The 19,788-nt window shown below is 41.9% G+C and overlaps 2 protein-coding genes across 3 annotated transcripts in view; both read left to right on the forward strand.

Moving 5' to 3' along the window:
* Positions 1-9,095, forward strand: part of taf2 (TAF2 RNA polymerase II, TATA box binding protein (TBP)-associated factor) — a 32,513-nt gene extending 23,418 nt beyond the window's left edge. The window contains exons 24-27 of the mRNA XM_085803382.1: positions 5,540-5,769; positions 7,247-7,411; positions 7,579-7,681; positions 8,083-9,095. Coding sequence (XP_085659508.1) covers positions 5,540-5,769; positions 7,247-7,411; positions 7,579-7,681; positions 8,083-8,381 — 797 coding nt within the window. The 3' untranslated portion in view covers positions 8,382-9,095. The remainder of the gene's footprint in view (positions 1-5,539; positions 5,770-7,246; positions 7,412-7,578; positions 7,682-8,082) is intronic.
* A 435-nt stretch (positions 9,096-9,530) lies between these two features.
* The window catches only part of enpp2 (ectonucleotide pyrophosphatase/phosphodiesterase 2), a 31,354-nt gene continuing 21,096 nt past the window's right edge, over positions 9,531-19,788 (forward strand). For both annotated transcript variants that reach the window (XM_085803385.1, XM_085803386.1), the window contains exons 1-4: positions 9,531-9,655; positions 10,339-10,444; positions 18,239-18,394; positions 18,688-18,813. In XM_085803385.1, coding sequence (XP_085659511.1) covers positions 9,638-9,655; positions 10,339-10,444; positions 18,239-18,394; positions 18,688-18,813 — 406 coding nt within the window. In that variant the 5' untranslated portion in view covers positions 9,531-9,637. The remainder of the gene's footprint in view (positions 9,656-10,338; positions 10,445-18,238; positions 18,395-18,687; positions 18,814-19,788) is intronic.

Below are 19,788 nucleotides of genomic sequence, written 5' to 3' on the forward strand. Positions count from 1 at the left end.
TTCCTAAATTGTGTATAGTCACACACACAGCAGATACCTGTCTGCAGCAGGAATGTTCTCCAGCCGTTTTCTTGTTAGAAACGCCACATTTTTAATTAGATGTGTGGCACAAATGCCGGCGTGTTTGCGCGACCGTCTCGATATGTTTTTTTTTTGTTTTTTTTTCATATTTCGGTCATTTACGCAGTAGAAATGCGGTTCAACTACTGTGATCGGGAGACTCTCCTCTTTCAAATACGCACGGCCGCACGCCCTTGACGACCTGTCAATCAAAACAACAACTGTGAAGCGCTTCGAAACAGCAGAGTCGTTCAGAGGGATAGAGAGAGAAAGAGAGAGAGAGAGAGAGAGAGAGAGAGAGAGAGAGAGAGAGAAGCAGTGAGGATGATGACGGTGCTTCAGAGGTTTAAAGTTCTGACTAATTTGATGAGGAAGATTATGAAAAAAGAAGAGAGAGTAGAGACTTCAGCCTGCTCAGACAGCAGGGCCAGTGGGCCACAGCTCCAGATCAGCTCCAGCTCTGTATACAGACCTGCTGAGCTATCAAACTAGTTGTTTTTTTTTTTTAACCTCTCAAACAGTACCACAGTGACAACACATATAGGGTACATTATATAGGCTAAATATTGTAAATTTTGTGTGTTTTTTGTCTATTTAGTTGATATTTGGAGAAAATCTCTCATTTAGGGCTACACACATCTCATGAAGTTTGAAATGTAACGTGAAGTCAATATTTAGCTTCTGTTATCCCACATTTGAGACATTTGGTGAGAATGACAGTTAGGCCTAACATTTATGCTCAAAAAGCAATTTCACAATTTTTTTTCTACACTTATCGCCTTATATCATACAGTATATTCCACTGCTTTTGTGAAGCCCAGACTTCCGTATACCCATTTCAAGCACCACAACAGTTTGTTCTCATGATTGTGAAGAGACAAATTTTTTCATGTCTCCACCCAGGATTTACTCAATGCAATTTTACTGATTGTTGTGCAAGTTGTGTATCTCAGGGTCAGAGGGGACATAGAGATACACTGCTATGTTATCGTTATGATCATTATGATCATTGTTGGGGGGGCGCCTGAGAGTAATCTTGCCTAGGGCACCAAAATGGCTAGAGCCGGCCCTGGTGAAACCAATACGTATGGTGCAATATAATACAGTGCAAGATGGTTGATCGAGAGGCTATGGATAGTGTGTAGAAGAACCAAGGCAAGTCCATGATCATTGACATGATGTATGATAAGGGTATGATGAAAGTGATAAAGTGCTGCAGTGCTAATCACAGTTGCCACAGTAAATGACTGTATGAGTGTGTATGGATGTGAGGTATGTACGTTTGAGTGAATGTGTGAAATGTGGCAAGTATTGTACACTCTGAGGGGGTTGCTATGATTGTATTTAGCTGTCTTAATACAGGAAGTGTAAGTAAGCCCATTTTCATGTTTCATTTTTTGTTACATTGTTCATTCAGTCAGTTGTTGAATTCAACAACACACTTAGTGGCACACTTTCATCACATGGACAGTGTACCACTGTTACCAGGCTTCCTCCAGCCATTTTCCTACAGGAACATGTCATATTCAGTTTGGTTACTGTCACTCCATCAAGACAAGGACACGTTTTGTCTTTAAGCCTGCACTCTGTTTCTTTCTGATCTGATCTCTCCAACTTGTTCAGCTCTGAGGCAGCGGGTCTCTCATTAGGCTTGGGGTTGTACAGAGTTGGATTCAGAATGCATAAAACAGTCGGTAGGTTTTGGACAGATTCTCTTTGGGGTTTTCACTCAAGAGCTAATTACAGCTTAGATATTTCCACTCCTCTCATTTTGTTGGATTGAAGCACAAATCAACTGATCCAACCTCAACAGAGAGTCCAGTCAACGCATGGTTCATTATTTCTTACAGGAAATTCTCTCTCAGAACCTACTACAGTTTTTTAAAGTCAGCAGTGTCTCTTCGCTACTACTACTACTCGAAGCACAATATCTGTGACAATAGGGCCTTTAAAAAAGCAAAGAAAATCAGCTCTCTTCTGGTCTCTTTGTGGTTTCAGATTAAAAAACCTGCTGCCAACATAAACTACACCAGCTGCAGGATATACCAAGAGAACCAGTTTTTTATTTTTTATTTGATAGATTCAAGATATTTCTTAAGGATGTTCCAAGTAGCACAGTTCAGCTAAAACTCAGTGACTGTAACCTGAAGTCTGGAACCACCAGGACTCCTCCACTCACCAAACTCAGTAAGCAGACAGGAATAGCTGTGACAGCTGGATTTTCCATTAACAGAGAGACTAGTTTACCACCATTTTTACACACTAGCATTTCTTTATACCTTATCATTTAATCATGTTTTTATCATCCATCTTTGCTCAGTAGAGAATCACTCATTGCTACATTGTCTTTTCCAGCTAAAGCCTTTAATCATAACCAAGGTAGCACCAGACTGAAATCTCTTGGATATACTAGTGCTATCAAAACTTAGATTTTTGCAATTAATTTGAAATATTTACCATGTTTAAAAAATGAATGCAGTTAATGCAGCTGCATTTTTGTCTATATGGGTGGCTGAGATGAAACCCATGCTTAAAGCAGAAGTAAGTGGTCCGGTCGTTTTCGCTAATGCTGCGTTCCAGGCAGGCTTTTGAAATCGTAAATTACAGCTTCAAGTCACAACTTACGACTTTGTAGCGTTTCAGGCAACCCACTCGTGTTTTTCCGACCTGTTTTAGCGGTGAAAGTCACTATAACGGCCACTCGTAACTTCCGACCGGTGAACTCGTACCAGATCGAACTGGTACCACTTCACGGTCGGAAAAATACGAGTTTCCTTGAACGCACCATAACAGTCCTCGTCGCTACGTCGCCACATTCACGGCGTCCCTTGGCTGCACACACAGCCCTGCATGCCGTTCTCTCTCCTCATTGGATAAAAACTGTAGGATACGATAAATGTTTTCTCTTCGGCTCAGAGCAGAGCAGAGTGACTGACAGACCCGTGTTTCAGACCAAACACTCTATGTAAGTGATTGCTGTCGGAAGATATAACTATTTAAGACTTATATTAACACAAATATATCACTTACTTCTGCTTTAATATTGTTTGTTTATTATGGTTCCCCTGTAGTTGACACCTTGGTGTCAGCTAATCTTCCTGGGGTCAAGCACATGAAATCGACTAACATAACACAACATAATAAATAAATATGCTAATTAATTAATATGAATTAATACTATCTCAATACTGTGTTTTTGTCAAGGGAAACAAGCAATTCATTGTGAGTAATCACAGCAAATTGTGCTATTATTATTTCTTTTTTTAATGAATTGACAGTCCATCTTTAAACCAAACACTCAGTGCCTTTGCAAAATTCTGCCAGGAGAGAACTTGTTTTGACGAAACACTTGCTTTTCTTTTAAAGTATATTTTTTGCCTTTTTTTCTCCTTTATTTGATAGCACATAGTAGAGATAGACAGGAAAGGCAGAGAGAGGGGGAATGACATGCAGGAAAGGGCTGCCCGACCGGGATGTATAGCGTTACTTAGAAAATTACCAGAATTCTCCTTTAATTGTGTGATTACATATGATCAAAATCTTCAGAGTACAGTTTAGCTTCTGCTTCTGCTTGCTTCTGGCATATTTGGATTTTTGACATACAAAAAAAAAATTTGAAATGTGACTCATAACTGAGACACAATTATTTTTTCTCAGAGTTTTTACAACCTAGCCCCAACAAATACAGTATTTTTTTCAGAAAAATATTTTTCTCTTGAAAATTCACCCTGGGGACATAATAACTGTATGTACATATTTCAGTGTTTCCACTTCCATTCAGGCCTGGCCTGAGTGCAGACTGGCATGTTTCCATGGAAAAAAGAATTAAGAGGAAACAAAGTTTTTGCTAATTTGCTAATATTGCCATAGCTTTGTAGAGCTTTCTTACTGTACCTCCTTGTCAGCTTCTGGGGTTTGATTTGTCCTTTTTTTCCTTTTAGCTCATCAGTTGTCTAAGTCATGCATGCACTAACTCGGGTGGAGAGTGCAATGCAATTACTGATTGATACAGAACATTCCAGTTTTGTGTGAAGTATGCTGTCAAAGAAGAACAGAAATCCCAGCACATACAGGATTAGTGCTGGTGTCACCTTGTTGTTGCTGGCTCTATTGTGCTCCATCGGTTTCTCAGACAGAGGCAATATCAGGATCTTTTAGATCAGTTGGCGGCCTTCTTCTTTCATTATTGTATTTTCTTTCATCCAATCATGTAATGAATAAGGTTTAGGTCTACTTTTTGGTGCAGTGACTCCACCACAGGCCCACATGGTTCTGCCTTCTATTGTGTATTCAGGTTTCATTATTTCTCGCTTCCAGGGGGCCTTATGTGTATTTCAGCCAAGCTAGCCAAGCTGTAAGCGTTCAGTCTGCCAATCCAAATACACACAGCCTCAAAACCCAAATACAAGTATATGTTAACAATGCTTGTCGGCCCCAGCATGTTATTGAATTCACTGAGTTACAGGCTTGAAGGATGAACAGAGAGACGGCTGAACTTCGGTTCGTTGGTCAGCCAGCGCCAGTTAATGTATGTACTGCCAGTTTAAATACACACAGTGACCAACGTGAGGGAACCTTGAATATTAGGTTTTGAAAACAGCCCCCCATGTGTTTGACTTGACATTCATACCTTCACAGCTGAATGTCAGCGCAGCAGGAACACAAACCTCACAACTTTCTGCTGGCCTTAGTGCTTCTCTAAGACTACATTACATTAATTTACAGTGATTTTTTTCAACCTTTCCAAAGCCACAACCCCCGCCCCCATTTTCCTTTTCCCTGTCTTTTTCACCGCCCCCCCTCAGGGCACAAGAAGAAGAGAAGACCCCACTCAAAATAGTTTCTTATTCTTCTTCATAAAAATCGATCACCTTGTTGAGAGACTAAACATGCTTGAAAACTTTGCACACTCGTCAGGTCTGATGGAAACGTACATGTTGGATGGATCAACATAGTTCCAGAAAAATGTAACTTACATGTATGAGATTTGCTTGGCACATGTGACATGACAACAGGACGTTTGATGTTTCGCAAAGAAATTGGAAGTTATCCTAAATCAAACAATACATTATCTGGCGGTCAGTGCAGAGAGATGGAGCTCCGGTGGATCTGCGGAAACACAGAGAGAGTGCGAGACACCAAGGCCAAATTACAAAGTACAACAGAAAATGACAGTTCAAAAATGTACTGAGAGGAGAGGAGAGGAGAAGAGGGAAGGGCAGAGGAGAGGAGAGGAGAGGAGAGGAGAGGAGAGGAGAGGAGAGGAGAGGAGAGGAGAGGAGAGGAGAGGAGAGGAGAGGAGAGGGAAGAATAGTATAGAATAGTACCACAGTGTTCCTGCTAGGTTTACTGCTTTTAAATATTTAGTCTTAATTTGAGGTTAGGTGACAGGAAGCAGAGTGAAACAAACAATGATCAGCATCTTAGGTCATCAGGAAAACTTTATCTGTATCTCTCCGTCTCACCCATTTTTTCTCAGGTACCTCACATGACTGGCGTCTCCGCTGTGATGCCGTGAACCTGTACTACACTCTGTTTGGTCTGACCCGGCCCTCTTGCCTGCCCCTGCCTGAACTGGGCCTTGTGCTCAACCTGAAGGAGAAGAAGGCTGTGCTCAACCCAACCATCAAGCCTGAGCTCGGGGTCAGCACCATCATAGACACACCCGCCAGTATCGGTATCCACGGTGTCGGCATGAGCTACTCAGCTGTAAGTGTCGCACGGTTCTTAAATGATCAACACAGTTGATGTGGTGTTAATAGTTAACACAAATACTGTCAGGTTAGTCCTCGACTGTTTCTCAAAAAGCAAATGAGTGTTAGACTCACTTCATCAGGCAATGACTGGTGGATGACCACTAGTAGTCATGTCATGAGTTATCTTCTGTTGGATCTATATAATCAGCAGTGCTGCAATGAAGTGGAGACGACACTGTTTGGCTGCATTTTCCTCTCTCTATAGACCATGTCAACTAGAATCAGTGTAAAAGTCCCCATTCTAGTTTTATAACACATTCGCCCAGGCTCAGATTGTTGCTACTGTAATACTGACAAAGATCAGGAAGCTGCTGTCAGCTCCAGCTCAGTCATGGAAAACTCATGAAAAAGTAAAATGTCCCGGAAAGGATGAGTTTTTTTTAAAACTATTTTTAAAATGAATGCTCTCCTGTTTTGGGGCAAAGTGTTGTTGGGCGTTTGAAAGCGTGTTTCCACTACGTGGTACCAGCTCGACTCGACTTGACTCTACTTGGCCTTTTTGCGTTTCCATTTGGTTAAAGTACATGGAATCTGGTAACTGAAAATACTGCAGACCACCGACTGATTGGTCAGAGAGAATCGTCACTGCGTCAAGCCCATGCCTGCCATCAAGAAACAATCAAGCTGCCACAGGGCTCAGAACTTTTCTGTCAGTTCAGTTCCTTTCTGAAGATGGCAGCCTGAAAAACCACGCCGTGGTCGATGGAGGAGGTCCAGACACTTCAGTTGGTGTTTTGAGTGTGTCACGTTGAAGATGACATCACAGAAGTTTTGCATGGTGTTGCCAACCCCCTAAATAGTACCTGGAACCAGATCTGAGTCATGTGGAGCTGGTACCACAGAGTGGAAACGTGGCATGAGTTGGGCTCTTTTATGGAGGACAGGATCAAACACATGCAAATCAGTGCCACTGACTGCTAAAAGTAGTTGTATTGGACATTCTTCTCAACTTGAATGACACTGTTAGACACCATGTTGGCATGTTTGGTTCAGTTACTTGCTAACTTGTTCTGCATGTAGCTTCAGGTTTAAGGTTTGTGTTTGGATCTGTTTGATAATTGCGACAATAATTAATGTGAAGCCAGGTCAATACAGGCATTTTGCAATAGAATTTCAATATCTTGCTCACTGACCTTATGTGGTCCCCAGCTCATTATAGTCTGTGTTGTGCTTTTATTTTATTTTTTATTTTATTGTTCTCTCTTATTGGTAAAGCTTTGTCTTGTTTTCCTACCTAACAGCTACCTGCCAATGGGACAAGAGATGGACATTAGCCATATGGCTATAATCTCATTCATATTTACATTATAAATGTCCATTAGTACTGTCCCATTACTTAAATACAACTGAAAGAAAACTGAAACTGAGAGACAGCCCAACTGTTATCTGTGATTTTAGAGTAACACTGGTTGCATACTTTCTACTTGCAGGTGGATGAGGAGCCAGATCCCATCTCTCTGGGCGTATGTGGGGTGGGCCAACCACCTCAGGGCCTAAAGAGGAAGGCTGAGACCCCGCTAGGATCTCCTCCAGAACCAGGACAGGTTCTGCAGCAGCAGGAGGATGATGCAAGAGGAGGGCGCTTCAAGATCAAGGTAAAAGACTAATGATCCTGCTTGTACATCAGTCAGTGTTATCCTGCTTCTTCAAAGTCATTCCTGCTTTTATTCTGGAATTTCGGACCTTCCCACATTACATAATTACACAAGTGGTGTTCAGGTCATTTTCATTGTGACTGATGTGTTATTCTGGTCTATTGCAGTTAAACCCCATGGAAGATGAAGATATTGATATGGAGACTGTTCATGACAGTCAGGCCTTCATTCATCATCACCTCAACCTGTTAGAGAGACCCTCTACTCCAGGTAAAAACACACAACACTGCACTTTTTGACAAATCAAAAGTGTGGCATATTCTCTTCAATCTGGTAGAATCTGATATTGGTACTGCTAAAAATTTTTATTGGGCTTTTTATTTTGCTGTCCATCCAAAAAAGCACTGTGAAACCAAGCCAAAGTGCAGTATCTGCACCAAAACCAAGGCAAAAGTGCAGTATGTCATAAAACGGTCAAAATCTGTCACAAAATATGTCATAAAACGGTCAAAATAGGTCAGAAAGAATTCAGTCCACCTTTATCTAATCAATTATAGACTTGGTAGTTATTCATAATTCGATGCTTAAACCTGACAATGAAAAACACAAAAAGCTGTTGAAATGTAGCCATGAGCAGGTGAGACAGGCTCCTGATCTGTGTCTTGTTTCAGGAAAAGAGCCAGCGCTGGTGGAGCAGGCCATGCTCTCCCTGCCCGCCACGCCAGCACCATCCTTTTCGAAGGAGACCACCTCTTCGTCCTCCAAACACGGCAACGAGCACAGCCACCACCATCACCACCACCACCACGAGCACAAGAAGAAGAAGAAGAAGCACAAGCACAAACACAAGCACAAGCACAAACACGAGAGCAAGGATAAGGAGAAGGAAAGAGAGAAGGACAACTTGCACGCTTACAGCAACAGCCCCGCCAGCGGCAGGTCACTACGCTCCCCGTCTCTGTCCGACTAAACATCTGGACACATGTGACACGGATACATCACTCTCACAGTTGACAGTAGAAGAGAAAATATGCAATTTTCCAAATAATCATGGCAAATTCAGCAGAAATGCTAAGAGAAAACATGGAGAGTAAACCTACAGGGGTATCCTCGTATCCACACACACACACACACACAACCTGCTGGAGTTGACGGATGCTGGTTTCATGCTCCAGGAACCACACGCTTCTCTCCCCACACTTTGGACCTCCGTCTCTGCTGCATAGCCACTAATGTGGTTCGTGGCTTCTGAGAGGAACCAGGATCCATTGTGGTGTGGACTGAAGCGTCCTGGTCTGGACTCTGACTCCAGTGTCTTTAACATTCTTGATGATATTTCCCTAAACTAAACAAATGCATTTCACTGTACAATTAAAACAACTAATACTGGTGTGATTTTTAATACCCTCTGTTTTCCATCTGTCACCATTGATCAGAGAAGATCTTGCATTTACAAACGTGTTAACTCCAGCAGCGAGCAAGGCGTTCATGGCCACGTTTACTCTGGCTCTGGTTCTCAGGGTTAATGAAGTGGTTTCTTTAAACAATGGAAAGGACGTGAAGAATTCAGTGTTCACCATGTACATAAACAGACTGGGATCAAACCTGGTTATTCTGTTGTTTAAAAAAACATGTTTCTGATGTAAAAAGCCTTCAGATCTCATCTGTTTTGTTTTCTAAATAGTACTGTCAGCATTTGATCCTATTCATTACAAAGGAGCACGGTTGTTATTTCCCCTGTTGGCATCTCATTAACTCATTTTAGGAACCTGAGCTTTGTATTTTGTAATCTGCCTAAGATTTGTTGAACTGTTTTTTTTTAATAAATTGGATTATAAAAATAATTTTAACTAATGTGTCCTTCAAGTGCTATCTCACAACGACAGTTATATCATTTAAACATAGCCAGACTTATCAATATGATTCATAAAATAACAGATAACAGTTATTATCAAGTCAGTGATTGGAACATGAAGGAGATGAGCCCGGAAATTTCAGATCAATAAAATGTTATGGCCAATTAGCTTCGTATTTCATCCAACGTTTCTGATATTTGAGGCTGGCAGATTCCATCAGTGTTGGACTGAATGTGTCTGCTGAGGTAAGAACACCTCCTCCAGCCCCCTCCCCCTCCTCCCCTCTTTTAAACTGTCCTCCTCTCCGGTGGTCCTCCGCTTTCGGACTCACTCAGCATCAGTCGCTCTCCCACCTCCAGCACTGAGGAACATGTTGCTGCACAAACCGGTACGGTAAGAGTCCGTGTCTACACGTTTCAGCTGCGGCTCGAAATCCTTGCGTAATTACGCCTTTAAAACCACGTATATAGTTTTTCACTTAGTGGTATTCGTGGCTACGGAGATGAGATGTTATGTTCTTTGCATTTTTCTTCGGACAACATGTTTCTCTTTCTGTCATCAGCACATGCAAAAAACAGTCGTGGATTGTCAAGTCTATGTGGCGAACGATTTGTCAAACTAACTGTTGTGCGGATGCGGGTGGTCCTTGGTCCTTGGTCCTTATTCACTGTGAATAAGCACCGCGCCAGTCCTGACAGGCAGCTCACCCAGCAGAGGCTGCAACACCATGAATCTGGGCTTTGTTCGAGTCCACAAGTTATGGCTGAAATGTTCAACAAGCTTAGAAAATATACACCAGACTGAATCTGAAATTGTACAACTTGTGACAGCTTGTTTTCTTTACTAGAAAGCAAAACGTTGCATTTAGGAAGATGTGACACAAACCAAAATCATCAAGTTTATTCTCTGAATAGAGTAAAGGAAAAGTTCAGAGAGTTTTGAGTCCAACAACTGTCTCTTGTTTGTGTTGAGGAATGGAGGAAAAAACACATGAGGCTCCAGAGCCAGCAGTTCCAGACGTGTCTGTCTCTAATGCCCTCTGTGTTGTTGTTGTTGTTGTTGTTGCCTCAGTTCATGTGGATCCTGTCAGTCCTGTGTGGGGCTGATGTGTGTGTGGGATTCATCTACGACCGGCCCAGACGCTCCGGAGAGGACGGGACGTCGGCCAGGACAGAGTGTGAGTACACACTTCTTGTTTGGAAACAGAGACAGTGTCTCTGAACTGCTTGACCCTGAGCCGGCAAACACTCGGAGCTGAGGACGGTAGCCTTGAACATGACACCTGTGAAAGTAGCAAAGAGCTCAGGCCACAGAAAAACACACACAGGCTGTATTCAAAGGAGCTGGTCCTGTCCCATCTGGTGGATGGCATCTGTGTTCAGACACCAGATCAGTTTACTGTTTACTGAGGTGTGTGTATCATGATCACATCCCTGTTCTCCTCTTCCTGTTCCAGTTGTGTTTTGTGTACAGAGTTAGCTTTTGCTCGCTGAATTCCAGAGAGTTAGGACATTATTAAGTCCAGCTTCTTTCCAGACACTGTGACACCGACAAACTCACTGCCTCATTAAAGCAGAAGTAAGTGATATATTTGTGTTAATATAAGTCTTAAATAGTTATATCTTCCGACAGCAATCACTTACATAGAGTGTTTGGACTGAAACACGGGTCTGTCAGTCACTCTGCTCTGCTCTGAGCCGAGGAGAAAACATTTATCGTATCCTACAGTTTTTATCCAATGAGGAGTGAGAACGGCATGCAGGGCTGTGTGTGCAGCCAAGGGACGCCGTGAATGTGGTGACGTAGGGACGAGGACTGTTATGGTGCGTTCAAGGAAACTCGTAACTCGTGTTTTTCCGACCTGTGAAGTGGTACCAGTTCGATCTGGTACGAGTTCACGGGTCGGAAGTTACGAGTGGCCGTTATAGTGACTTTCACAGGTAAAACAGGTCAGAGAAACACGAGTGGGTTGCCTGGAACGCTACAAAGTCGTAAGTTGTGACTTGAAGCTGTAATTTACGGTTTCAAAAGCCTGCCTGGAATGCAGCATTAGCCAAAACGACCGGATCGCTTACTTCTGCTTTAACTGAACCCTCTGCCTCTGTGGTCAAAATGAATGTCATTCTCTTTATGTGAAAGCATGTTTTAGAATGACAGTAAATGGACCATGACCTTGACCTTGACCTTGACCTGATACACCCCACAATAGCTGTGTCATCTGAGTATCTCTGGATGTGGCAAGAGACTACAGGCAAAAACACAGCTTTTTTCATGCACTGATCAATATGAGATGTTGGGCTATTTTTCTTCCTTAACATGGTTTCTTTCAGAATAGTGGAAAGAAATGGTAGAAAATCCACATTAAGGTTTTAATTTTACTCTACTTTTTTACTTTATTTTCTCTTCCGTCAATATATTTCTCCAAAATTCTCCAAAAGTTAACATGCGTACTGTGACATGCCTGTTGTTGACATTTACTCCATATCCAAAACCAATCAAAAAGTACGATTTACATTAACAATCATGGAATTTTACAATACAAGTCTTTAAAGACCGTTTTCTCAAAATGAGTTCTTCCTCAGACTCTGAGCTAGAAATCTCCACTTCAGCAGCACTTACACACAAACCTTCCAGTTTTATTCCTGTCTATATTCTGAACGTTTTTACAGAGGGCATTGTTGATATATCATTCACAGCCTGATTTATACAACTTTTTTTTTTTTTTTTTTTTTTTACAGTATTTTCTCATTTACATAGTGATAAAAAGAGATATCGCAAATCCTCCTCTGTAAAAACCATTGACTCTAATATGTCAACAAAATAAAACAATTTTGGCTTTATCCATTGTTCAGATTTCGGTTCTGGAAATGTATGCAAATTAGCTCATATTTAAAGCTATAGTGCGTAACTTCTATGTGTGTGTAATATCCGTTTCACCCAAGCCACTACAAGAGGAGATGATGCTGATTAAGCCATTCGGCTCCTCTAACACCTCGCTGTGTATTTCAGTATTTGTTCTTTTTGTTGTTTGGTTAGCGTTGTACAGTCCCTGCTGATGTTAATGTAGTCTGTGGTGCACTCAACCACTGTGTCAGGGTCAGTATCCTCACTGTTATCTTTTTCTCTGTGACTTCAGCAGCACATTCAGATCTGTGCACTTCAAGTAGCATAAATGTATCATATTGATGTTGTTGTCAGGCTCGGTTTTAGTGGTTTAGAGTATTTGGCTGCTTTCTTGTTAGCTGTCCAACGAGTCATTTCTGTAACTTTATTTTTGATCTAACTGACTACACATTGAGGCCCAGTAGATTTCAGCTTCATATAATAGTTTATAATTTGGGTGCAAATTATAAACTGTTTTCTTGTCTGTAACAACATCTATTGCATATCTGTCCGTCCTGGGTGAGGGATCCCTCCTCTGTCTCTCACCCTGAGGTTTCTCAGATTTTTCCCTGTTAAAAGGGTTTTCCATGGAGTTTTTCCTTAGTCGATGTGAGGGTCTAAGGACAGAGGATGTTGTTATGATGCCATGTAAAGCCCTTTGAGACAAACTGTTTGTAAAAACGGGCTATACAAATAAAATTGCCTTGCCTTGCCTTGCCCTCCCACCTGTCTTACTTTTACCAACAGCAGAGAGTGGGCAGGCACAGTAGGGAGAGTCCTGAGAAAAAACTAACTGTCTCACCAACTGTTTTTTTTTCTTCTTTTTTTAAGTAATTGGATATCTTGATTTTTAACTTCATTACTTTTGCTTCAACCCCTCGGCTATCACTAGCTTATTCTGGTTTGGTTGTAGCTGCTTCAGCTGCCTGAGCTAGCTGGAGTCATTCTACTGTGGGTTTTATGCTTGATGAGGACTGTGTGTTTCTCCAGAAAGCAAACAAAAAAAAAACTTACTGTACCTTTAAGGAGGATATGCAACAGCTTTAGGATGAGCTGTGGAAGAAGGAGCTTCATTGACAACACTAGAGCACTGTCATCTCCTTGCTGTCTGGAGCCAGTGGATTACACTTCACCCAGGTCAGATGCCACTGCACTTTGCTTGACCCTTTTTTACACTGACCTCCATGTGGGAGATTCGATTGCTGGTAGTATTCACTTAGCCAGTGCAACCACTCACTGTTTCCCCGGTGCCACAGCCCTGACCATTTTAGAAAAACTCTGTGGACTGCTGCACTTGCTCCCACCCTTCAGTGCTAAGCCATGTTGGTGCTGTCCAAGGCGACAAAACAGAATTTAGATTTTTTTTTTTTTTAGCTTTCTGAAAATGAATCTGTTTTCATCAGTGGTTCCCTCCTAACACTGTCCCATGGAGTCTCAACACCTGGCTTCTATCCACATGCAGAGTGGACAACCTTGGTTTTATCGATCATTTTAATCTGTTTTGGAATCATTCCTCCCTCTTCAGCAGTGATGGTCTCCATCCATCAGCACTTTGGTCCACTGTGGGTTTTTGAAGTGCTTTATAAATAAAGTTGGTATGGTATGGTATCCATCGGTTAGATAGCAGCTTGTTACGGCTAACATCCAGCATGGTGATGTACTTCCCATACAACCCCATGCAGAGCCTCCCTACTGTTTCTCCAGCCAGCCCTTCCTCTACCTTCTCCAGTTGTCAGTACATCCCAGGCCCCCGTCTCATTCCAGTCACTTCCCCAGCTCCAGTAGCATTTGGCCTGCCAACAAACATTTTAATAGTGATTTTGGTTCTAGTTCTAGGTTCTAAATTTCACTTTCAATCACTTACATTGGTGATTTTCTAACCTTACTCAACATTAGGCTCCTCAGACCTCAGCCTTCCATCTATCCCCTGGTCTAACTTCAAAACAAATCCTCTGGAAACTTCTTCACCCTCTTAAGACTCTGATTCATAGACAGCAAGGCATTTGGATAATCCTTTAATTTCTTTCTTTGTGTTTACGTCTTTTCTTTCTCCTAACACACTCTTTGTTTGATATGTCTCTGGTCCTGCTCATTACACTCTACAGTATGCTCTTGCATTCAACCCTTTAACTTCTAACCATTTCATATGGTTTAAGGTCATGCTACCCACCTCTGTATGCACATCCTTCCAGCAGGACTTTTGTCACTCTAAACACTTAGGTAACTTTTATTGTTTTGCTATATATGTATCTCAGTATTTTTTATTTGTTGTTATTGCATCTTGTATTACATCCCATTTTCTGATTCTGCAGTTGTGAAGTTGTGACATTCAGCTGATCATACCTCAGTCTTACCCTGCCTGGTTGGTCCACTCTGACTATCATCACACGTAGCTACCAGTAGAGGAGTGTATCATTCCATGCTGCTGTGGCCATGTTTGTTTCAGTGCTAACAACAATTATATTGATACCACCAACAATAAGTGATAAACAAAAAGGAACACAGAGGTGATATGCTGCCCCCTATAGATGTGGAGCTAAAGGAATGATTTTACACATTAACCACTTGATCACAATATTCTGGATTTTACCTTAACCCTCCTTTGTCCTTCTGGGTCAAATTGACCCAATCTGTTCTCTTCCCCCATCCTTCATTCTTCCCTTCCTTTCACCTTTCCTTCTTTCCAAAATCCTTTCCCCCTTCCTTCTTTCCTACCTCCCCCCCTTCTTTCCTTCCCTTCATCCTTACTTCTTCTTCCTTGCTCTTTTGATCCGATTGACCTGATCTGTTCCCTATCCCTCCCTCCATCTTTCTTTCCCTCCTTTTCCCCTTCCTTCTTTCCTCCCATCTTTCCCTTTGTCCTTCCTTCCTTCCTTCCTTGACCCAGGAGGACAACAGGAAGGTTAAGAGAACTTCTTATACTTTAATTGTGACGTGTCCTACAGACCTACAATCCCAGCTTAAAAAAGCAAAAAATGTCAACATCACCATCCCATCCTCATGCTGCTGTTTGTTTCAGTGCTATAAATAATAAATGCACATATGAATGATAATATATCGTAGCACAGTCTTACACATCCCACCTTTAAAAACATGTGTTAAGTAAAGCTAATGAAAAAAAAGAAGTCACACCCTTCAATTTAGTTGCCAGAGTGGCTCAGGACAGGCACTGTGAAGTGTGTTTTGGACGGACGTTAATGTATCTTGGCCAAGTGTAGGTACAGCTACACTTCCAACAGACACACACATACACATGCACTCACTCATAAAGACACAGAATATGTTATTTGAGCAGGAGTACATGTCGGAGCACTGTGTGAATCAGACACAGGGACATTACACCAGGATGGCCGCTCCGATCAGAACCAGGCTTCCTCCAAAGGAATTTTATTTGCCAGCTTGTTTTCTATATGAAGTGTCTGCCGGTGCATATGAAATGAGCGAACGGAGACGCCACGGACAATGGGTCTCTGTGACCCTGCGGGGTTGCGCGTCGAGAAGCAGCGCGCGTGTTTTTGAGGAGAGAGAGCGTGTTTGTGTTGCTCTACCTTGAGTCAATATTAAGAGAGCGTTGGAGCTCATTTTCTGCCCTGATTCTGAAACCGTGTCAGCACAAGACGCAGGAGCTTTTTGCCATGTGTTGCTGTCAGCTGTCTCTTGTTTCAAGTCATGCAACAGACACTGGAAATTTAACATCGCGTGACTCTTCTATTCATCAGAAAAGTCACCATAAATCCAAAACAAGGTTACAAACATAATTTCAAAAATAGTTACACAATTCAGTATTAAAGGGATAGTTCCCCCAAAATTCTAATTTCACTCACTCACCCTCATGTCAACTAAGAGCTGTGAGAATTTTCAGAGTCCTCCGTGCCTTCTCTGAGTTACGGGGGGGTCCGCGCAGCAGTATTTGTCCATATAATGGTTGTCAATGGATACCAACTTTCTTCGTCCAAAAAGACACACCAAGAAACATCAAAATACCTCCATAGTGCTCGTCTGTAATGTCCCTCTTGTATTGAAGCCCCGACATGAGAAATTGTTCCGAAAAAAATTAAATAAGTCTATATTTTAAGCTTGTTTGTAGCGGAAGCTCCCAGTGTCTCAGTTCACTGCTCTTCCTGTGTCCGTGCAAATCTCGCGTGATTTGCACTGACCGGCCGTCGGGGCTTCAATACAAGAGGGACATTACAGACGAGCAGTATGGAGGTATTTGGATTTGGATGTTTTTTGGTGTGTCTTTTTGGACGAAGAAAGTTGGTATCCATTGACAACCATTATATGGCCAAATACTGCTGCGCGGACCCCCCCCGTAACTCAGAGAAGGAACGGAGGACTCTGAAAATTCTCACAGCTCTTAGTCGACATGAGGGTGAGTAGATAATGAGTGAAATTTCAATTTTGGGTGAACTATCCCTTTAACTCTAAAACAAGAACAACTTTATAACCAAAATACAAAATATAGTTAAACCCAACAGACTAACTCTATCTAAGGCAACTAACCTAAAGGTCAGAAAATAGAAGGAACATTTTTGTCACAGCAGGCAAACACAGGTATGAACAAAACAGTGACTGATGGCTGAGTTCCGGTCTTGTTCCTGCTGCCTCACTGAGACACCTGAATGCTGTTCCAACCAGCTGGGCAGAAGAAATAAAGAAAAGTGTAACACCTCAGTTACTTCATGTAGTGTTGTATCTGGATCAGTCAATCAATCAATAGCTTTATTGTCACTACACGGCTGTACAATGAAATTGTGAAATTGTGTGTTTCTCTGTGGCAATACACATTGAAGGGAGACAGCAAACAGACACCACACCATAACAACAATAAAAAAAGAAACCTAGATATGTAAAAAAATAAAAAAATAAAAATACACACACAAACACATACACACACAGTAGCAAGGTCTCAATGCATGCGCTGCATTTGAAGAAGCGATGAAATGTTCCATTTCAAAGGCTCTTTTGAATGCTGCACAGAAATGTGTCCTTCATTTCCCGGGTGATGAATGATCCAACATGTGGAAAACACAGCAGTGCTTAATCACTGTCTGTATGTACGTGCACTGAAACCACAGATCGCAAAGTCTGAATAATGAGACGGAGATGACTTCCTGTTCAGCAGCCACTGAACCAATCTGTACATACTGTAGTAGCCTATATCTGCCCTTAGATGTCACCTATTGAGACACCGCTTGTAGATCCATGTCCGTGGGTTGTTTCACTGATGGTCAGCAGTCTAAATGGGTGACGAGAACAATATTGTGTGTTTAGTCTGTCTTTTATATTTGAAGTTAGTGCAGCCAGATTCTCCTCATGAACTCTGAGTTTACCCTCAAGACAGTTCTCTGGGTTGAGGGGAGATGGTTAGAAAGAGAGATTATGTTTGACTCTTTTACTGCATCCTGTGTCTGGCTCACATGTTCATGAACATCTAAACATGATTCAGCTCATGTCCTTTCACACTAATTATTAGCAGGGCCGTTGTATAGGGGAGAAAGGTGATGTGTCATTATGTATCTACTTGTTGTTTGTTTTATGTTATGCTAAACTTTGTTTTTATGTTTCTTTTGTGCACACATATGCACACGTTTAAGAAAAATTTCCACTGCTATGTGCAGGGGACAATAAAGGTTTTCTGAATCTGAATCTGAATCTAATCCTAGTGGCCCAGCGCCCAGGAGGGCCCGAAACAACCCCAGTAATCTAATCTTTGTATGACTGATTTATTCTGCATAAGACCCTGACTAATACTCATAGTAATGCTGCATTAGCATCAAAACAAAGTAGGCTAAATAAAAAATGATAATACATACGTAGTCTAAGAAAAAAAGGGAAAAGTCAGCGGGCATGGGGCCCATTTTAGTATTCTTTCAGGGGGCCCAGAATTCCTAGCAACAGCATGGGGGGCCCAGAATTCCTAGCAACGGCCTTGATTATTAGTAAACTTTGAGCAAATCTGCATTGGTGTTGTGTTCATCACTTAAAATCAGGTCTGCCTGAAATCTGGTGGAGTTTCTGACTGAATCAGATTTAAAAGAGAAAAAAAAACCCATCTGGCTCTCTTTTCTTCTTCTTTGGTTCTCAGCTCGCTCTGCATCTCCATACGTGCCGACATCCGGCTCCTGTAGGAACAGGTGTTTTGAGCTGCATGAGTTGGAGCCACCAAACTGTCGCTGTGACAACCTGTGTAAGACCTACAACAGCTGCTGCTGGGACTTTGACCAGCTCTGCCTCAGGACAGGTACTCCTTTATCATCATCATCATCCTCACTGTCTTCTGATCTGTCTTTAATAATGTGTTTAGTGAATGACATTGAACAAAGTTTGTTCTACCTTCAGCTTTGACTCTTTCACAGCTGCTGCTGTTTGTAAAAAGAGAAATGGGCTTAAACACCACACCTTCATCTTTTGGGCTCCAATAGACTAAAACTGAGGCTTTGCTTTTGGGTCAGAGTCAGAGTTATTGCCTCTGATTTGAAGAACTTTACCTCCTTTAACGTGACTTGACTCCCTCTTGGTTCTTGCCTTACACAGAAGGGGGCTATGAGTGTAGTAAGGATCGGTGTGGGGAGACTCGAAATGACCAGCATGCCTGTCACTGCTCTGATGACTGTCTGACCAGAGGAGACTGCTGCACCAACTACAAGACACTGTGTAAAGGTTTGTCACTTTAATATGCCTAATATTAATAAATCCAACAGTTATATAGAGTTATAGCCCTGACTGACTGACATAGAGCATGCTGTATATATATATATATATATATATATATATTATTAAAGGGATACGCCAGCATTTTTTTTTCGTGTCTTGCCTCACTCCCGAGTCCATGACCAGCAGATAGACACCATCCTTTCGACTGTGCATGCAGTAACAAGGGAGATAGAGCCGTATCGCTCGTAATGTTTTTTAGAAACCTGCCTTGGGACTGCGGCTGAAATTTAGCAGTTGTGCTAAGTCCGGCACATTTACACTGATACTTAATGCGTCAGTGTTGATGAATGTGCACTGTCCCAATTCAATAAATAAAGAAATGAAAATGAAATGTAATTAGCTTAGCTCAAACGCTGGAAGTTTATAGGTAGTGTTAGCCTGCCTCCACCTAAAGTCATCAGAGAAACTCTTCAGCAACTCTAAACGGAAACCGGCGGGCCGATCTTCGTCTCAGAGCTGACAAAACTCTCCGATAAGGCATCTTGAGCGGTCAAATGCTGGTAACGGGACGAGATCGGTCAAAACGGAGGGTTCAAGCAAAGACGGTTTATTTTGGTTCAAGCTAGCTACATCGAGGGTAGGTTAGCTTCCTATTTCAAAGTAAAAGCACAAATTATATCGTCATGGTTTTCTAAAGGGCAACGGGTGTTTTATTTTGTGAAAGTAACCGGAAGTGCGTTGGTCACAACGGCTAGCTTGAGTAGCGCCAAATTTGTCCGAACAAAATTGTAAACAGCTGGTATTTAGACAAACTAACGACACACTGCTGATCTAAACGGCTACTTTCTCGCCTAAAAATGTTTGAAATTTCAATAAAGTGATAGGTATATTTACAGTGTTTAGAGCTAAAATGAAATCAGCTTCTGACTGCTGATAGGAGGCAGGTTAACACTACCTATACACTTCTAGCGTTTGAGCTAA

The sequence above is a fragment of the Trachurus japonicus genome, chromosome 16 (genome assembly GCF_045865225.1).
Source record: "Trachurus japonicus isolate A0001 chromosome 16, Traja_1.0".
Lineage (NCBI taxonomy): Eukaryota > Metazoa > Chordata > Actinopteri > Carangiformes > Carangidae > Trachurus > Trachurus japonicus.